This window comes from Mauremys mutica, chromosome 14, assembly GCF_020497125.1.
Source record: "Mauremys mutica isolate MM-2020 ecotype Southern chromosome 14, ASM2049712v1, whole genome shotgun sequence".
Classification (NCBI taxonomy): domain Eukaryota; kingdom Metazoa; phylum Chordata; order Testudines; family Geoemydidae; genus Mauremys; species Mauremys mutica.
In genome coordinates this window covers 27,876,144-27,895,426 of record NC_059085.1, presented here as the reverse complement: position 1 = coordinate 27,895,426, position 19,283 = coordinate 27,876,144, and the positions used below count along the sequence as shown (strand labels likewise).

The 19,283-nt window shown below is 42.4% G+C and overlaps 1 protein-coding gene across 2 annotated transcripts in view; it reads left to right on the top strand.

Moving 5' to 3' along the window:
* The first annotated feature begins 7,027 nt into the window (after positions 1–7,027).
* The window catches only part of PEPD (peptidase D), a 227,212-nt gene continuing 214,956 nt past the window's right edge, over positions 7,028–19,283 (top strand). Inside the window, exons 1-3 of one of the 2 annotated variants that reach the window (XM_044987795.1) lie at positions 7,028–7,236; positions 15,582–15,766; positions 18,129–18,256. In XM_044987795.1, coding sequence (XP_044843730.1) covers positions 7,128–7,236; positions 15,582–15,766; positions 18,129–18,256 — 422 coding nt within the window. In that variant the 5' untranslated portion in view covers positions 7,028–7,127. Of the gene's footprint in view, positions 7,244–15,581; positions 15,767–18,128; positions 18,257–19,283 lie in introns of both variants that reach the window. The other variant, XM_044987794.1, reaches the window with a different exon arrangement.

The window sequence follows — 19,283 nt, the reverse complement described above, 5'->3', positions numbered from 1 at the left end:
AAAATACCACAATATGTATATGCAAGAGGGCACAATTTTTTCCTCATCAGCAAATAAGAGAGCTTTATAAACCAGTGGCTTAAAATTTTAATGTAAGTGCTGGAAGTGGAAAATACTTTCCATATAAACAGTAAATAATTAAAAAGGATTTTCTCAAAAAAAAAGTGGAAAATCTGACTTTAAATCTGCATTAACCTGAGGGCATTACTCTTTTGAGAAAATATTTACATAAGCATATTTATGAGCTTGTTTGGGGATTTGTTATGCATTAGATGGAGAGTATACTATGCAGCAAGTAGTATAAGAAAATTAATACATGTAAACATGTTTTGCACTATAAACTATTCTATATATTAGTGGGATTGAGGTGAGTTTGTAGTTGCTTGGGGGAACTGGCATGGGGAAATACCATATACCCACCATACGATTGACCACATATTCATAAATGCAGGTTACACAAACTCATCTGTCACATTGCATGGTAATTTCAATAACCTATCCTCACATTTCCACTGCACATCCAACCACCATTTGTATTAAACAGTCTTCTCTATTCAAAATGTAGTCAATCTGCCTTTTCTCTTTTTTGGCCATACATTTTTAAATGGAAAATGCCAAGAAAATACGTTGTGTAACATAACATTTTGTTTCAAAATAACCTACAATACCTGAAGATGTAGGGGAATAATCTACTTGGTAAAATCATTTTTTAAAAGACGCTGAAAATTTCAGTACAAAAATTCATGTAATCATTATATTAATTTACTTTTGATTTAGAATAAATAAAAAGTACTTATGCCATATCAGCTATTTAAAATTATAAAAACCCCACCCCAATACAATCAGTTTGCCCCTTTTACCAAGCAGCAGGCCACAATCAAATAATATCCACATTATAATCAGCATTTTTTTAGATGTGTAAGGTTACAAAACAGGTGGCACAAAAACACTGCATGGCTTGGAAGTTGTGATACTGTGCACTGTATGAAGGACACAAAGCCAGATGTAAACTACACTCACTTCTATTGTTTACAAAAGAAGCCACTGTAACTTATGTGAACAAACACATTGAAAGGTCTCATTTCACTACAGCAACACAGTATGTTGCAATACCTAGTGCACTGATTTCCTGCAAGTTACCCAAAGGTATTAGGGAAATGTAACAATGATCTCCATCTCAGACAACTCCTTAAAAAAAAAAAGTAGTCCGAGTAGCTTTGATAGCACTATTATGAAACACCCTTCATATGAGATAATGCTTCTTTCTATGCATTAACTTATAAATATGGAGGGATGGATCCTCAGCTGGCATAAATTGTCATACCTCCATTGACTCCAATGGCACTATGATCATTTACACCATCTGAAGATTTGCCCCAAAGAGTCTCAATAAGAACAAAAATAACCACAGAAAACAAACAAGAGACTGAGAATCTTCTTCGGGCTCTCAAATCCTTGATGGGCACATTTTGATTATACTAGAATTTCTGAATCTGAAACAAAAGTCAACAGGGAGAATAATGAGACAGTCAGAGTAATGCTTTACCTTCCTTGTCCTTCATAATAATTTAGTTCAAACAGGCTTTGGGGGGAAAAATCACATTTTTTTATTTCAAGATCCAAAAGATCAATACAGCAGTATAAATTTAGGACTTGAGGGAAAATTTACTCAAAACTGTTTCATGATGAAAATGCCAAAGGCAGATGCTTTTGTTCAATCAGTTTCTTTGAAAGGGCCTTCTAATCTTAATTCTGAGTTAAAGACTTTACTTGAAGCCTGTGTGTCAACCAGAGGTAGATCATGTATGCCTCTTTCAGTGATCAAATGCTACAGCTGTGTAGTAGTGATATTGGGGGGGGGAACCCACCTTGATGAAAGAAGTTGTACAAATGTTCAAGCATTAGCCTTTGTTCCTTGATTAACAAATTTGTTCTTTTTTTCCCAGTGAAGACTGACATAAACACTTGAATCCTTCTGCCAGGAAACCAGCAGCACAAAAAGTTTCTGGAAATGTCAGTGGAAAAGCCTCTCAGGAACGATGGTTCCTATTGAATTTAGATAAGAATTCCTGCACTGATAAATCAGCATTTCCTGTTATCTCTATTTTTTTGCATTTACAAGTAGCAGATGATTATAGAAATTTTTGAGATTCAGGAAATGGATTAAAACTGTTCATGAACCTATAAACCATTGGATGTCACCACACAAAGTTACCCTCAATAAGCCTACTGAACACCATCATCATCTTTCTCTAAAACATGGAAAAGAAAATCTAGCCCTGTATTCACAAAGGCTGAGTAATTTTCAAATTGAGAAAGGTAGTGTCACAAACATAAGATTTTTTTGTTGCAGTTGCTTTTGAATAGGATAACAGGAGCTGTATATATACATACTATGGATACTCAGATAGAAAGGTGAATACTAAGATACTATGTAGATAGCAGTATAAAACCCTAAGATAGTATAGAGACACATGTAGGAAGAGGAATGGAAAAACAAACACACCAATGCCCATTTATCAGGGCAGGATTCTTCTCTAAGTCCAGGTATGACTCATTGTTGGGAGACCTCCTGTTAACATTCCCAGGGCCTTTTCTGTCAAGAGTGTCCTTGTCAGAAGAATTTAAGTTGTTTTACATATATGTAATGAGAAAAAGACAGAGGAGTTCCCTCTGAGACTCTCAGTTGCTATTGGCTAACTAGATCTGTGGTTCTTAACCAGGGATACAAGTACCCCTGGGGGTTCTGAAAGGTCTTCCAAGGGGTTGCAGTGGTAATTTAAAGGGCCCTGGGCTCCCCGCAGCAGCCGCAGCCCTGGACCCTTTACAGCGCAGCGGGAGCCCTGCTGCTACCGCGCTATATGCAAACCCATGTTATATCAGGTCGCGTTATAGCGGGGTAGAGGTGTATCGGTTACAAGGTTCACAAGATACTACTTAGATAATGTTTTCACCCCTCTTAGCCAGAAGGCCGAGAAGCGATTCCTTATGTACCCAAACTGCTACTGCAGTCAGTGGGAATTCTTCTGATTATGCAAAAAAAGCAAAATCAGGCCTTTAACATGAAAGTTTTTTTTTTTTTTTTAAAGAGGAGGTAAGAGAACTGGTGTGACAAAAACCTGCCAGTTGCATCCAGTTTTAGAGGGAAATGATCTAATGTGGTCTGTCAGATATTAGATCTGCTTCTGAATTACCTCAGTTGCAGATTCAAATGCAATGCAAAGAAAGAATTAAAATAATCCATCTGTGTAGTAAAACTGTTCTTGCTTCTAGTCTGGCTATTGGTATCATTCATGAGGCTGACGTTTCATTCTCCTGCCAGTTCAGCCACCCCACAAATGAGTTTCATTTGTATACAGTGTAAAGATTTCATTCCTTTAGCTCCCAAGGCTAGGAGATCAGGAAGTTTAAGGTAACTGACAAACCAACCAGCCAACCAACCACCAAACCATACAAGTAGTAAGTCTGAAATTAACAGGAATTGTGCATGAGTAAGGTTTTGAGGAACAGGCCTATATTTTCTAGAGATTTAAAAGTTCATACAAACTGTATCCCATAATACTCTATAGAATTAATTTATCTGACCCTCTGTTATTTGTTATTCATGAAAGATAGGCAAAGGAAAAAAGATGAGAGAATTGAACTATGCAGGAGAGTTGAGTCAAAGAAATACAGGAAGGCTGGTTCAGAGAGAAGATGCTGCAGAGGAGAAGGATCTTAGTCTCACCATTCTTAGAGCATGTGGATGGGTAGAGAGTAGATCAGAGGTGAGCAAACTATGGCCTGTGGGCCACATCCGGCCTGTGGGACCGTCCTGCCCAGCCCCTGAGCTCCTGGCCCAGGAGGCTAGCCCCAACCCCTCCCCTGCTGTTCCCCCTCTCCCGCAGTCTCCGCTTGTTCGCTCTGTCGCAGGTGCAATGCTCTAGGTGGCAGGGCTGTGAGCTCCTGGGGTAGCGCAGCTGCAGAGCCCGGCCTGACCTGGCCTCTGTGCTGCGTGGTGGCGGCGTGGCCTGGCTCCAGCTGGGTGGTGCGGCTGTAGTGCTGCCAGCCGCTGATGCTCCAGGAAGTGTGGTAAGGGGGCAAGGAGCGGAGGGCATGGAGCAGGGGGGTTGGATAGAGGGCAGGGGAGTTCAGGGGTGGTGGTCAGGGAGCAGGGGTGTGGATAGGGGTCGGGGCAGTTGGGGGGAACAGGAGGTTGAATGGGGGCAGTGAGGAAGGAGGGAGGGTTGGATGGGGCAGCAGGGCACAGGGGTTCTGGGGGCAGTCAGGGGACAGGGAGAAGGGGTGGTTGGCTGGGGTAGGGGTCCTGGGGAGGCCATCAGGAATGAGAGGAGGGGTTGGGTGGGGCAGCGTGGGTCCAGGGGCAGTCAGGGGACAGGGAGCGGGGGGTTGGATGGGGCAGGAGTCCCAGGGGGCAGATAGGAGGTGGGGGCCGGCCCACAACCCCCTCCAACCGGCCCTCCATACAATTTAGGAACCCCGATGCAGCCCTCAGGCCAAAAAGTTTGCCCACCACTGGAGAAGATGGATGGGATGGAGAGGAAGAAATTATTAATACTAACATTTAACAAAACTGCCAGATTAATAACCCTGAAAACTGTAGTCCTCTCTTTACCCACAGAAGTACAGCACAGACAGAAGCTGTGTGAGCTTGCCCATCTCATCCCATTAATGAGCATCAAGCCTAACCCAAAAGGATTGCAACTAGGGGATGAGAAGGAGTAAAATATTTTACTAGTGGTTAATTTTAAGATTTCTCAGTTTCTTTGCAAACTGGAGAAAATTCCTTTGAAATTCAATGACTTATCAGTAAGAATGTATAAAACTGTGCTTTATCCAGTTTATAGCTGGCCTTATTTTGGAGAAAGAAATGTATTAGTTCCTTGTCAAATGGATGACTCACAAAATAAACTTCAGACTCCTAATTTGTTTAGATTTCCTACTAAAGGTGTGATGCCCTTGGACATAAAAGCATATGACTACTTGGCTTTTCTAGTTTTCCTGATTTACACACTCCTGTCCAGAATTTCTAAAATCAATATTTCTATGCCTCACAGCTCTCACATAGCATTTGAGGGCTGGAACTGCATCAGTAACTATAACTTCTCACAGCATCTAGTGGACTTCTCCAGCAACACCTCCAACACAAGATTTTAATTATGCATATTTCCTAGCAACAGTGGACTATTTTGTTGTAACAAACTGATTTAAAACTTTCTGTCAATTTTTCGGAAAATGTTCTCTGTAAAACTCTGCCATCTTAGTTGCTTCCTGAGTAGTGAAATATAAACAATGTCTGGTAAATGACCAGATGGAGACACGTGGCAGTCTTGAATCCCTTTATGTAACTTGATTAATTTATTACCTTTATATTGGCCATTATTTTCATTTCTCTCTCTTAATATTAATGAACAAGTAGAGTTTTCAGTTTAGTTTATTTTTTACGTGTTTATCAGAAGAGGTGGGAAGAAATTAAATTGGGGCAGTGAATTTACCTTCTTCTAAAAGGAGCATTAAATCCAGTTTTGTGCAGATTTTTTAAAAATTTAAAGCTGAGCAGCTTCAAGCCACTGTAGAGTTAAGGTGAATAGAAGGAAATTTAACTTTTCCCTGCACTACTAGGCTATAACAAATCCACTTACAGTCAGTCATTGTGAAGGATACTGTGTTGCAAACCACGACCACTAAATTTTCTGGGGACAGTGATGACAGAACTTGTTTTAAAAGCACAGGTAGTTACCACCCCATTTATCAGGGTATCAGTATAAAGCCTATGACTCACAATTGAGCAGTTCTGCTTCCATCCAGTAAAGGACAGTGGTGTACATAAACAATTGCCTGCGCCTGACAGTATATGTCACTATTTTAGAGCGGCATCTAATCTAAAGAATTTATTCAAGTCACGCAAGAGGTCTGTCACGCTTTAAACTGTAGTTCATGCCTCTGGGACTTTTCCATTGCTGCTATATTACAGATAGTTATCTGACCCCTAGCACAATAATACTTAGTTTCTACAGGTAGCTTATTATTTGTGCGCAAGGAAAAGTCAATTCAAGTTCTGAAGTAGTCTGAGAGGTGTCTCATCAAAAGACCAGATTTAGGGCTTGGATCCATTTCCCACTGAAGCCAGTGAAACCATTAGCATTGACATTGATGGACATTGGATCAAGCCTTTAAAGATTATGGGTAAACAAGTTCTCAGTTTCACAAGATACAGAATAAAAGGGTCTCTTAATGTTAAAGGGATTATACCTCTATAGTGCATTCTTATGGAATTTTTGAATAGCCACTTATTTCAGTGACCTCTGTGCTATAAATGAAAGCAATTCATGTCAAAGGTAGATTTCTAGTCTGTTGCTTTTGGCATAGAGAAAACTAATTGTTTCAACTGGTCTATTTCTTGTACAATGAAACTGACACAAGAGGCCAGCTTATTAGGCAATCTCTTGACCAGGGAAGTATTCACAAATGTATACTCATTTGCACAGATGAATTCTACTCCTCCTGTATTAGGATGAGCTGGGCCTTTAAGAGGTTCAAGTCCCATCTTTTACCTGTGCCTGGGATTCTCTCTGAAATCATGTGAGCCAGGCCTCTGGGATTTGTAAGAGCCGAGCAGGGTGGGCTCAGGGCAGGGGGGTTGTACGGGATAGCAGGCTGGGCCTGCGGAAGGGCTGGCCCCCAGGAACTAGAGGAGTGAGACAATCTGAGGCTTAGGGCAAAGGGCTGCCCCGTGATTTCTGGGCCGAGGGTGATTTCTGGGCGTTGCTCTGAGGGCGAGGTTCAGTGCACGGCCACGGCACGGCTTGCAAAGGAGCCTCTGTCTCCCAGCCGCTGCCTTGGCGGGTCCCCGCTCGCGCGCAGCAGGCAGGGCTCCAAGCGCACCTGCCCCAGGGACGCTGCCCTTTTCCCAGCCCACGTTCCCAGGCGGCTGCGGCCCGGCGCTCGCGCTCCGCCCGTTCCCAGTCACGCGAGCGGGGCAGCGCGGCTGTAACGGTCCCAGCGGCGCGCCCAGAGCTCGCCCCCCCCCCTGCGTCAAGCCGGAGCCGGGCTGTCTGCGAGCGAGGGAGGGAGCAATTCCTGCAGCGGCCCCCCACGCACGGTCCTGTCAGCGGCGGGGGCACCCCATGCTCGCGAGCCCGGGAGCCGCCGCCCGCCAGTTCCTCGCCGCCCCGTCAGCTGACGAGGCAGCGGATCACATGACAGGCGAAGTCCGGCGAGGCAACATGGCTGCGGCTGCGGGGTAAGCGGCGGTTCTCTGGCAGCCGGTGCCCAGCCCCTGGCCGCTGCCCGGGCGGGATCCCCTGAGCCAGCTCTGGCCCCGGCAGGGAGGCGAGGCGGGGCGGATCTGCCCCTCCCGGGAAGGCAAGGCCGGGTCCTCTCCTAGCCCCTTTGCAGACTGACCCACCTAGCTGAGTTACAGCCTCCTGCTAGTCTGAGCCAGGTGTTTCAGGAGAGTCCCTGTGCTATTGGCCATGGACAGACACGAAAAGTGCCTGTGGCGTAGCTTGTAAGAGCTCCTGTGTCCCTGCTCAAAACTCCCCTCTGCCGTGTTGTATTGGGGGTGGACTTCTGCCCTGGTGGCTTCACTCCAGTGGTGCTGTGGGCAGCTAGTGTATGTAGCATCCCTTTTTCTGCGAGATTGAGAGCCGCTCAGCCGTGTGTCATAGGCCCTGTACTGCTGTCAGATAAAGGAGTTTCTCCTGTAACTCAATTGTTGAAGTCTTGTGCTTGGAGTAGTGTGGGTCTGAATTCTACTATTGCTGTCACAATGAAATTCTGGTTTTCTCTGCTATGTGGCATAGTAATAGCATTGAATTTTCTAAGTGACCCCCAGGTTGATGCATCTATAGTTATACTTAGGACCCTACCAAATTCACAGCCAGGAAAAATGAGTTACGGACTGGTGAAATCTGGTCTTTTGTTTGCTTTTAGCCTGTACTATATAGATTTCATGGGAAGGACCAAAATTTCTCAAATTGGGGATCCTTACCCAAAAGGAAGTTGCAGAGGGGTTGCAAGTTATAGGGGGGTTGCAGTATTGCCACCCTTGCTGCTTTGCTGCTTTCAGAGCTGCGCAGCCAGAGAGCAGTGGCTGTTGGCTGGGTGCCCAGCTCTGATGGCAGTGCCCTGTCAGCAGCTGTGCAGAAGTAAGGGTGGCAATTCTAGACCAGGAGTCAGCAACCTTTCAGAAGTGGTGTGCCGAGTCTTCATTTATTCACTTTAATTTAAGGTTTTGCGTGCTGGTAATACATTTTAATGTTTTTAGGTTTCTCTCCATAAGTCTATATATAATATAACTAAACTACTGTTGTAGGTAAAGTAAACAAGGTTTTCAAAATGTTTAAGAAGCTTCATTTAAAATTAATTAAAATGCTGATCTTAAGCCACTGGCCTACTCAGCCTGCTCCCGGCCTGGGGTTCCGTTCACCTAGGCCGGCAGCGGGCTGACCGGGGCCTGCGGCCGGAACCCAAGGTTGGCAGCGGGCTGAGTGGGGCCAGCGGCTGGGACCCCAGCTGGCAAGGCCCCGGCAGCCAGAACCCCACACCGGCGGCGGGCTGAGCGGGGCCAGCAGCCAGAACCCCACACTGGCGGCGGGCTGAGTGGGGCCGGCACCCCAGACCTACTGCCGGTCTGGGGTTCCGTCTGCTGGCTCCTGCCAGTCAGGGTCCTGGCTGCTGGCCCCACTCAGCCCGCTGCCAGCCTGGGGTCCCAGCCCTGCCCACATGGATTGGGCACCTACCTTCTCCCTGGTTCTGGCCCATTCTCTTCCTCTCTCTCTCTCTGCACTGAGCTGAGGGTGGGGGTGCATTGAGCACAGGGCTGGGGGTGAAGAAGCAGGCTGGAGGTTGGGGTGCAGGTCCTGGCCAGGAGCTAGAATGAGGGAGGGGGCTCAGGGTTGGGGCAGGAGGTTTGGGTGTGGAGCGCTTACCTGGGCAGCTCCCATTTGGTGCAAGGGGTGCAAGTGGGAATGTGGGGGAGAGGTGCAGGAGCTCCCATTTGGTGCTCAGGGGGGTGGGGATGTGGGGAGTGCAAAAGTCAGGGCATGGGGTGTGGGGGGGCTGGACATGTGTGGGGAGTGTTCCTTTTTTAAAGGCTCTCACATGTTTCTATTGAAGTCAGTGGCAGACTCCCAACTTGCGCGAAAGAGAATAGGTTGCAGGCAGGAAGATTAAAAGGACATTAATTTAAAATTGATGATGTTTTTGACTACTATAATTACAAGCAACATTTAGGATTACAGCAATTAAAAGATTAGCGGTGAGGAAAATATTCTTTTAGATTTTTTTGGTTTGTATTTGACAGCACATTGTGCATGGATGAAGTTGCTTTTATGGTTTCCACTGTATAGTCGCAAAATATACTGCACAGAGGATTAACGTTAAAAATGTTGACTAGAATACAAGTTAATATTGTCCCTTTAAATATAGCTTTTTAAAAAGGTGCTCTTTATTAGTGAAAGAAGCTTTCAACATAGTTGCTGCTTGCTGGCAAGGTTAATGAAGTCTTAGTCTACACTACCAGAGGCGGTATTACAGATTTTACAGATGAGTAAACTGAGGCACGGGGAAGTAAATGGTCTCAATGGGAGACAGTGGAAGAACTAGAAATATATCGGCGTCCAGGCTCTGAATGTGTGTTAATCACTATACCATAGTTCCCTACAAAGTCCCTTCTCCCCCCACTAGATGTGACTCGTGGTAAGGTATAGTAGTAAAATGTAACCTGTCTGAAATACATAAACTTTTCACATAAGTTTGAATGCCTGAGATGAAAGAAAGTGACATTTTAAAAAACGATGTGGCTTACTGTTCCTAGCTATGTTTTACTTTTAGTTTAATAAAAGTACAGATTAAAGTAAACAGCTATTATTCTAATCACCTTTTGATCACATGTCTCTGTCATGAACTGGGTGGAATAGTAATCTCTTTTGCAGGGTTGTTAATTGAATTTTTGCAGATCTCTCTAGAACAGGGGTAGGCAACCTATGGCACGCGTGCTGAAGGCGGCACATGAACTGATTTTCAGTGGCACTCTCACTGCCTGGGTCCTGGCCACCGGTCCAGGAGGCTCTGCATTTTAATTTAATTTTAAATGAAGCTTCTTAAACATTTTAAAAACCTTATTTACTTTACATACAATAATAGTTTAGTTATATATTATATATAACTAATATATATTATATTATTATAGAAAGAGACCTTCTAAAAACTGTTAAATGTATTACTGGCATGCGAAACCTTAAATTAGAGTAAATAAATGAAGACTCGGCACAGCACTTCTGAAAGGTTGCCAACCCCTGCTCTAGAAAGATATTAGTACTGTGTATGTTTTCTAGTAGTATTGTCAGGTAGCAAATAGGGCCCCAGTTCTACACACACCCACATGTCCCATTGACTTTAATGAAATACTGATAAGTGTAAATGTGCAGGATTGGAGCCTAATTTTATTCATATAACTAACTTTCCTCATTCTGCATCTTATATTTGCTTAAAGTACAAGGGTAAGAAACACAAACAGTAATTATAACATACCTGACGTGTAATCACAATAACAGCTTTTAAAGAAACATCTTTGGTTTCTGAGCTGCTGCTGTAGATATGCAAAGAGGACTAAGTCAGTAGTTTTGCAGCCTGTCATGCACCTTTCAGTTGGCAATGCAGCTGATAGTTGTTGGACTTTTATATTCTGCATTTGAAGAAAGGTTTGATTAGTGTTGCATTCCTAAATACTATACAAGTTGCATTTCCAGTGTCACAGTGTGCAAAAGGAAACTGACTAAAGGATAATGCATGCTACATTCTTAGTAGTGTTGTAACAACCGAGTTTCTGTGCAGTTACTAGCCTGAGAGGGAAATGATTAAAATGAAGGATGGAAAGAAGTTAATAGGAGACGTGAATGCACAGAGGCTGATCCTGCTTCTATTGGGAAAACTCTCATGGATTCTGCTCCCTTTATAGTCAGTCAGCCTAGCTTTAAATAAGTTAGCCATCCTTGTAGTAAGAAAAGGTCAGAAAAGGAAAAACAGGATTTGGGAGGGAAGAGTGAGTGAACAAAGATAGCAGAGAACGTAAGCTGTTTTTTGTTTTTGTTTTTGTTTTATTTTAAATAAAGCACTCAAACCCCTAACTTTGTACTCCATATAATTTTCAGTCTGGACATTTGATATCTTCCCTAGCAAGGTTGTATGAATTCATGCTGTGGACTCTATAAAATGTTCAGCAAAGAATCTGAGGAGCTAAATAGAGCTTTGCAAAAACGTTCAACCAAACCCTGCTGTGTCCTACAAACCTTGCTGTGGGGGTCCAGCACTTTCCGCTAATCTTCTGTTTAGAAGCCATAAAGTAAAGTCCAACATGATAATATTTTTTTTTGAAACCACAGTTTTGTGCCAAATTATGCTGCCAGTTATATCCATGCAGTCACATTGACTTCAGTGGAGTGTATTCATGACATTTTTTAGATGCAACTGAGGGTAGAACTTTGCCTGTATGTCTGTAAAAATGCTCTCAGATGAATTCATTTTCATCCTTATTTTAATTCATGTTTCAGACAATATATTAAACTGCTAGTAAAAGATCCTTTGTAAAATGGCTCGGAATGAAGTTAGCAAGTGTAGTTGTATGTAGACTGATACTCCTGAGGGCATTCTGCACCAAAAAATAAAAAAATATGTGCCAAAAATTAAAAATCCTGTACACAATATTATAAAGTTATGAGAATTTTATTTGTCAAATAAATATGAAGACTCCAGCATGGCAGTGGAGAGCAGAGGCTATTGACTGCGCAGAGGTGGGCGATCACTATGTAGCTTTCCCCCACCGGGACATGGATTTAGCAGTGAGGCTGTACCCAACCCTGACACAGCGCAAGGACCGGGCCTGCCCCAGAAACACCCCAAGGCCAGGGGCACCAGGTGTTGGCAGACAGGCTCAGCAAGGCAGGATCTAAGTGTGGGGGGGATCCAGGTGTGGGTTGAGAGGGTTCTGTGTGGGTGGCTCAGTGGGGGATCTGGGTGTGGGGGGGATCCGGATGCACAGGGGCTTGTTGGAGGGTTCTGTGTGCAATAGTAATGGGACTCTGCAGGGGGGTCCAGCTGAAGATGGTTGGGGCTCAGTGGGGGTGTGTATCTGTGTGTGGGGAAGATTGAGCTCAGAAGGGGGGTCTGTGTGTGGGGGGTGCAGTTGTGGGATCCAGAAGCTGGGGGAGTGGGGCTCAGTGGGGTGGGGATCCGGGTGTAGATGGTTGGGGCTCGATGGAGTGCGGGGAGGGGGTGAGGCTTGGCAGGAGGGTCTGGGTATGAGGGGGTCTGGATGAATGGGGGTTGGGCGGATGTGGGAGCAGCTCCTGTACAGTGATCCCTCCCCCTGCAGCTGAGGAGCGATGGGTTTAGAAAGTGCAGGGGGTGGGGATGTGAGTTTGCAGAGCTTCTTACAGCGAGGGAAGAAATCGGGGGGTGGGTTTGAAATGGCCCGGGATGCCATGCAGGGAAGAGGAAGTCCTGTCCTTCCCAGCTAGGGTGATCAGATGTCCCGATTTTTATAGGGACAGTCCCGATATTTGGAGCTTTTTCTTATATAGGCTCCTATTACCCCCACCCCTTGTCCCAATTTTTCACACTTGCTGTCTCGTCACCCTATGCCCAGCCGGGACTAGCAGCTGAGCCCTGCTCAGGGCAGGAGCCACCAGCCAGGTCTTCCCCAGTCCCATCCCCTGCTCCACAGTGATTTACCTCTCTGCCAGCTGACCTTGGCAGCATCCCCCTCAGAAAGTCATTTTTCTATGGGGAAGCAAAGAGATATATGGGAGACATAAATTCTACCCATGTGCAGTGGCACAGAATCCCCCCAGGAGTAATAGTAATCGCTCCTTGAGTTTGTTCTAGTAGTCACAGGTTTTGTATGCAATAAAAGAAAGTTTATAATAAACTTAATGGAGATTAAAATCTGATCATAGCAGCCTCATATCAGGAGTACCCAAGGTTGTGTAGATGAGGGAGATTCGTGGTTTTTTTTTTTTTTAAAATCAGATGCACCATATAACCTTGTAACTTGTCTCAGTTTACAGTGAAGATGACTTTTCTTCAGTTGAAAGTGTAGGCCGAGTTGTGCCAGAACATCTGCCTTTCTTCTTGTGCTGTGTATAGAGGCTATCCTCACATCACACAATAATCGCCAGGAGAATCTGAAAAAGTAGTGTGGCATCTGACTGTCCCCTTTGTGCTAATCGCACCTTCTATTCATATAGTGCTGGCAATAGGGAGAACGTGTGACTTAAGAGACCCTGCATTGGCTTTATGTCTCCTAGGATCACTCCTGTAGCACCAGTCTACACTAGAAGCACTACATCAGCACAGCTGCACCACCTCAGCATGTCTGGTGAAGATGTTCTATGCCCTCGGGAAGAGAGCTTTCCCATTGGCATAATAAATCCACCTCCGCAATGTTGGCGGGAGAAGCTCTCCTACCTACATAATGCTGTCCACACCGGAGCTTGGGTTGATGTAACTTTATGTTGCTCAGGGGGTGGCTTATTCACACCCCTGAGTGACATAAGTTGTGCCTAAATAAGTGGTAGTATAGACCTGGTCTTAATATTGTGCTCAGTGATCTTGTGTGGGCTGTATAGACAGGTTTTATAGCCCCCTTATAAAACAATGCAGTGCAATACACGCAGCCACACCACACATGAGAAACTGGCCTTAGTTCTAATTAACTTTTACTGCATTATTTGAAGATTAAGAATATTTATTGCTAAGGTTGAATGGATTTGCTTTATCATTCCTATGGCTGGAGTTAGCCCCCAATGAAAGCTTATTCTGTGCTTCTGCATAGCTAGTGACTCATAGGTCCCTGTAATTATCAAGTAGCATGTTGCTGGGGTTGTGGGAGAAGGTAATAAAAATAATCAGATTTGAGCTTTATGCATCATCAGCTAAATTCCTATATAATATAGTCTTAAAGCTGGATTAGTGTATATTTGTATTCTATCTTTCACCTTTTAAAATTTACACTGTCATCAGTGTTATAAAAAATAAAACATAAAACATTTTATTAGCTTCTTTATGCTGTATCTGCAGTTAGAAAATGTGGGTTAGATTTCTGATTATAAAGTTTGCTCTACACAGTTATAAATCAAAGGTTACCTTTCAGATGTGTAATTTTCCATGAAAGCCATATAATAATTAATACGTGAAGGTGCATTGCTCTAATACGCTCAGGTTAATGTGGGTTAATATTTTTCATCTTAGCAACAGTGTAGCATAGTAACAATGTGGCTGAATTCAGCACTGTGTCTCAGAAATATTGTAAATGTAGAAAATGATCCTCCAACTGCTGAGAAGAATACGTGCAATAAGTGTCTGGAAAGAGGTTGAACAATATTGAACTAATTGAACTTTAATCCTGGTTTTTTATTAATACTGCAGTTTTGAAGCTCCAGATCACCTTTCCCCTGTTGTAAATATAAAATAGAGAACTACCATTTTAGACTTTTTTCCTTTTATGGAATTTAAAAAACCTGAGTTATTTAACTAGTGTCTGTCTCTTCTCCTTTCACTCAGCCATAGACAATAGCAGCTCCTTTAAGATTCAGGGCAAAATAATGAATGATTATATAAAAACAAACTCATTTATCTTCACATGGGCCAAAGATGTAGCTAAAAGAACTTATCTAAACATGGATAAATCCATTTTCTGTAAAGCTACCCTTTGGCTAGGATATTTTGTTGTTGTTGTTGTTGTTGTTTTTTAAAGAAGTGTATCTCTATCCTAAATTTTACTCAAACAAATTGAACCATTGAAGAAAGTTTCTAAAAGACTGTCTAGGCTTTGCTTTTGCACTGCAATTTGCTATATGGTCTCACCCAGTTATGAAGAAGCACACAGTAATGTGTAACAGTAGGTTACGTTCCTGTTGTCCATCTGTACGAAAACTATAGCTGGTCTTTGAAATCCCATATATACATACGAATAGTAAGGGAGTATAAAAAATGTTGTCATTCTGTGTTCCATTTCAACCGCCATCTTTTCTAGGCAGTCCTTCCTTCAGCTTCTGTAGGTTTTCTCAGATGCTGGGTAATATTTGTTAAAGAAATTGTCCCATTCTGAATGTAACCTTTCAGTTCTATTGTTCTCAACAACTCGTATTTTTCTCTCTCCCGTGTTTGCTCTTATTTCAAATATTTCGGCAGACTAACATTGTTGTAATTTATTGCATGTCTCCCCTCACCCCAAATAAAATCACTTCTGTTTTCTTTAAAGGAAGCTAACTTCTGTGTCACTTTACAGACTATAACTGTAGCCAGCAATATTTATTTTTAGCACGTATTTATCATTTACTACTTGTATGACTTAAGTTTTGATATTTCATATTCCCTGTAAGCAATACCATGCACTGTAACTACAGGGTTCTCTCTCTCTACAATCCTAAAACCTAGTCCAGTTGTGATGGACAAATGACTTTTTTCAGGTTTGACTTCCTTCTCTGTTAGACTTCAAATAAACCCTGTGTCTCTCAATGATATTAACCAGTATATTATTTTGCAATACAGTTATCTTTTTTTTTAAATCCTTTCTAGACCATCTTTTTGGTTGGGAAATGAGACGCTGAAGGTGCCAGCAGCACTCTTTGCTTTGAATAGAAAACGTCTGTGTGATCGATTAAGAGAGAATAAAGACATCCAGAAGAATGCTATTGTTTTGATGCAGGGTGGCGAGGAAGCCCAAAGATACTGCACTGATACTGGCATTGTCTTTCGTCAGGTAAGATTTAAGTTCATTATACAGAAACAAACTCTTGAATTACTTTTCTAAGCTTGCGTCTCTCTCTCTCTCTCTCTCTCTTTTAGTTTTTTCCTCCCTTTATTTTAGACTAGGGGCCAGATGTTTAAATGTATTGAGGTGTTGCTGTCCTCAGCATTGCAATGCCTAACTGATTTAGGATTCTAAATCTCATTTTCAAAAGGAATGCAGGCATCTAAGAGCCAAAATCTCATTGACAGTTGATGGGATTTAGACTAAGTGCCTAAATCACTTTTGAAAATGAGATTTCATTGAATTTCATAAATGTGGGGCTGGAAGGGACCTTGAGAGGCCCTCAAGTCCAGACCCTTGTTCTGAGGCAGGCCCAAGTGAACCTAGACCTCCCTGACAGGTGTTTGTTCAACCTTCTTAAAAACCTTCAATGATGGGGATTCCACAACCTCTGTAGGAAGCCTATTCCAGTGCTTAATTGTAGTAGTAGTGTAGTACTTATTTATTTTATAACCCTGTTATCCTGTAGTTGTGTACACACTGATTTAGGCTGAGTGCAGAAATGCCTAAATATGTTTAAAAATCAGGGCCTAGTACATTCCACCCTGTTTAAAAGGCATTGCTTTCACTGTTACTGACTACTTCAAACCCTAGATTAACCATTGTAACAACAATACTTCTTTGGCTTGGGGTTGCTCTTTTTTTTAATTGCTTATTTACTATATGTTTTCATGTTGCCTAGGTCAATGGGGCCCCAACCTGGTTGAGACCTCTAGGCATTAGTGCATTATAAATATTTGATAATAACAGTACACGTAGAAAGTGAGCCTTTATCCTAAGGGCATGTCTACACTTACCTCTGGAGCAATTGATCCAGCAGGGGTCGATTTAATCACGTCTAGTGAAGACGCAATAAATGGACCACCGAGCGCTCTCCCGTGGACTCCGGTACTCCACCGGAGTGAGAGGCGCAGGTGGAGTCGACGGGGGGAGCGTCAGCCGTCAACTTACCGCAGTGAAGACACCGCGGTAAGTAGATCTAAGTACATCGACTTCAGCTACATTATTCACGTTGCTGAAGTTGCGTAACTTAGATCAATTCCCCCCACAGTGTAGACCAGGCCTCAGACTTGCTTAGTTTTTGTCTGGCTTGGATTATAGAAGCCGTAATCTTCTACCTGTCTGGGTAGTACAGCATTTTGCTAAATATGAGTGGTCTAACACACGTTAAAAATCTTTCACTAATGTATTAACTTTTTTTTCCCCTCTCCCCCAACAAATATAAATGTGGGGTTTAAATGCCAGATCTGAACACACCCAAGCTGTGGAAGAGCATGGATATGTATTTTAACTTGCACATTGGACCTAAACTTAATAAATTATAACTTGACTAATACATAAGTACCTGTGTATTTCTTTGTTGGCCCAAGCAGGGTTTTGTTACTGGTTACTTTCACGTTGAACATATCATCGATTGTCATTAGATGATAAAGATAATTGAATGATTTTTAGCTAGAGTCAAGCTTAGTTGGGTTTTCTTGTTACAGTGGACAGTTTTCTGCTTTGCCAGTTATAAAATGAATTCTAGAGTACTGCTTCAGTTCTGTGAACTGAATTTTTACATTTTGAAGAAAGGAGGTGGAAAAATTAGATTTTATCTTCTATGACAGCAGGCTGCTTAATACATTCTGTCTGGTATCTAGGGGAGAATGACACACAATCTATGGAGGCTTATTCTCCAATCTCTCTTGCCTCTGCCTCACCAACCCACCCTTGTCAAATTTTGTTGTTCTATCTCTGCTTCAACTTTGAGTTTTGTCCATTCCTTTCTGTTCCCAATGCAAAATATCCCTTGATTTCAGGTCTTGATAATCTCGTACCATTTTTTTTATTGCAGCTTCTTCCTCTCTGAAGGAACTCACTCTTCTCCCCTCTAATTTGTCCACACTCTGCTGCAATTTAGGGCTGTGACTCACAGGCACAATGTGCCCATAGGCTTTTCTCTTGTCTTACCCTCTTCTTTCTCAGACTGGCTGTTTCTTCTTGCTATTCTTTTATCTTGTTTGAGATTGTAAGCCTTAAGGAAGAATCTATTTTATACAATAACATGCTATATAAGAAATAATTGTTAGTTCCTGGACCTTGCCAGTACCTCAAAGTAAGGTTTGTATCACCGTGAAATGAAATCCGATCTAAATTATCACAAAATCTACAAACATTGTGATGCACAAAACAAAAAAATGCTCTTATTCAAGCCCAGAGAAATAGGAGTTAATATTAGTTAACTGTTAGTATGCTGGTGTATTGTATTAGTATTTTGGGGGTGGGGCTATTGAGGAATAAAGTAATGATATTTGATTTATTTATATAGGAATCTTATTTTCATTGGACTTTTGGAGTAACTGAACCAGACTGCTATGGAGCAATTGATGTTGATACTGGAAAATCCATTGTCTTTGTCCCCAAGCTCCCTGAAAGCTATGCAGTTTGGATGGGAAAGTAAGACATCTTTTTTAATGTAGCCACTTATTTTACAATTCTGATGTATCTGGCTGTTAACTGTGTGCATAATGTAATCAGTTGATATTTCATTTCTTAAAGTGGCTTTAATGGTAGTGAAAGGTGCTGTATTAACCACAGTGGAGATTTGAAATCTTCTGTTTAAACACAGAACAAGGAAAACTGTACAGCAAGCTTTCTTAGGCTGCCCTGCCAATTTACCTCAACCCTGACTTGGTAAGAAGAAAGTTCAGTCTTCGTTACCCTGCTCAGTTCTTGGATTCCCTGCTGAGACTGCTAGCAACTGACATTTTTGTTATGGGATAGTCTATGAAGCATTCACTAGATTTTACAAGAACTGAACTAAGCTGAATGCAGCTCATTTTATGTACATTCTCATCATATATTTAATCAAAAGATCACTTAGGATTTTATATTGATTGTACATTTGTTTAAACTCTTATTGTTCCAATCTCTGATAATCCTGGTTGAGCCACTGACATGCCATGTGACCATTGGTAAATCACTTGACCTGTTTGCACTTCAATCAATTAATGTAAGAACAAAATAAAACCAAATGAAAATATCATGATGCTGCCTGTATAAATAAAGTACCCAAGTAACCGGATCCTGTGAAGCACTGAGCACCTTCTGCCTGGTACAGCATTGAGACTTGGACCCTCAAGTATTATTAGGGCAGATGAAATTTGTGTCTTATTAAAGGCCTCATCTTGAATTTATTGAACATCTGTATCTCTCATTAACTTAAGAAATTCAGGATTGTGTTTTAAATTGATAGTTGGTGGTGGTGTAGTTTTCAAGTTGGTTTAAAATGATTCTTCCAAAACTCTGTTAGGGAACAAGTTCTTTATTTTTAAGGGTTATGGTGCAGCCCTCCTCTTCCCTTCCCCCATGCCCTGACATTTAAGAAAATTATTACAAAATATATCAATAGCAAGGCATCTTACCAAATTATAGAACGAACTCGGTAGTTTGTGTGTACATTCATGCTGCTTAATGTATGCAT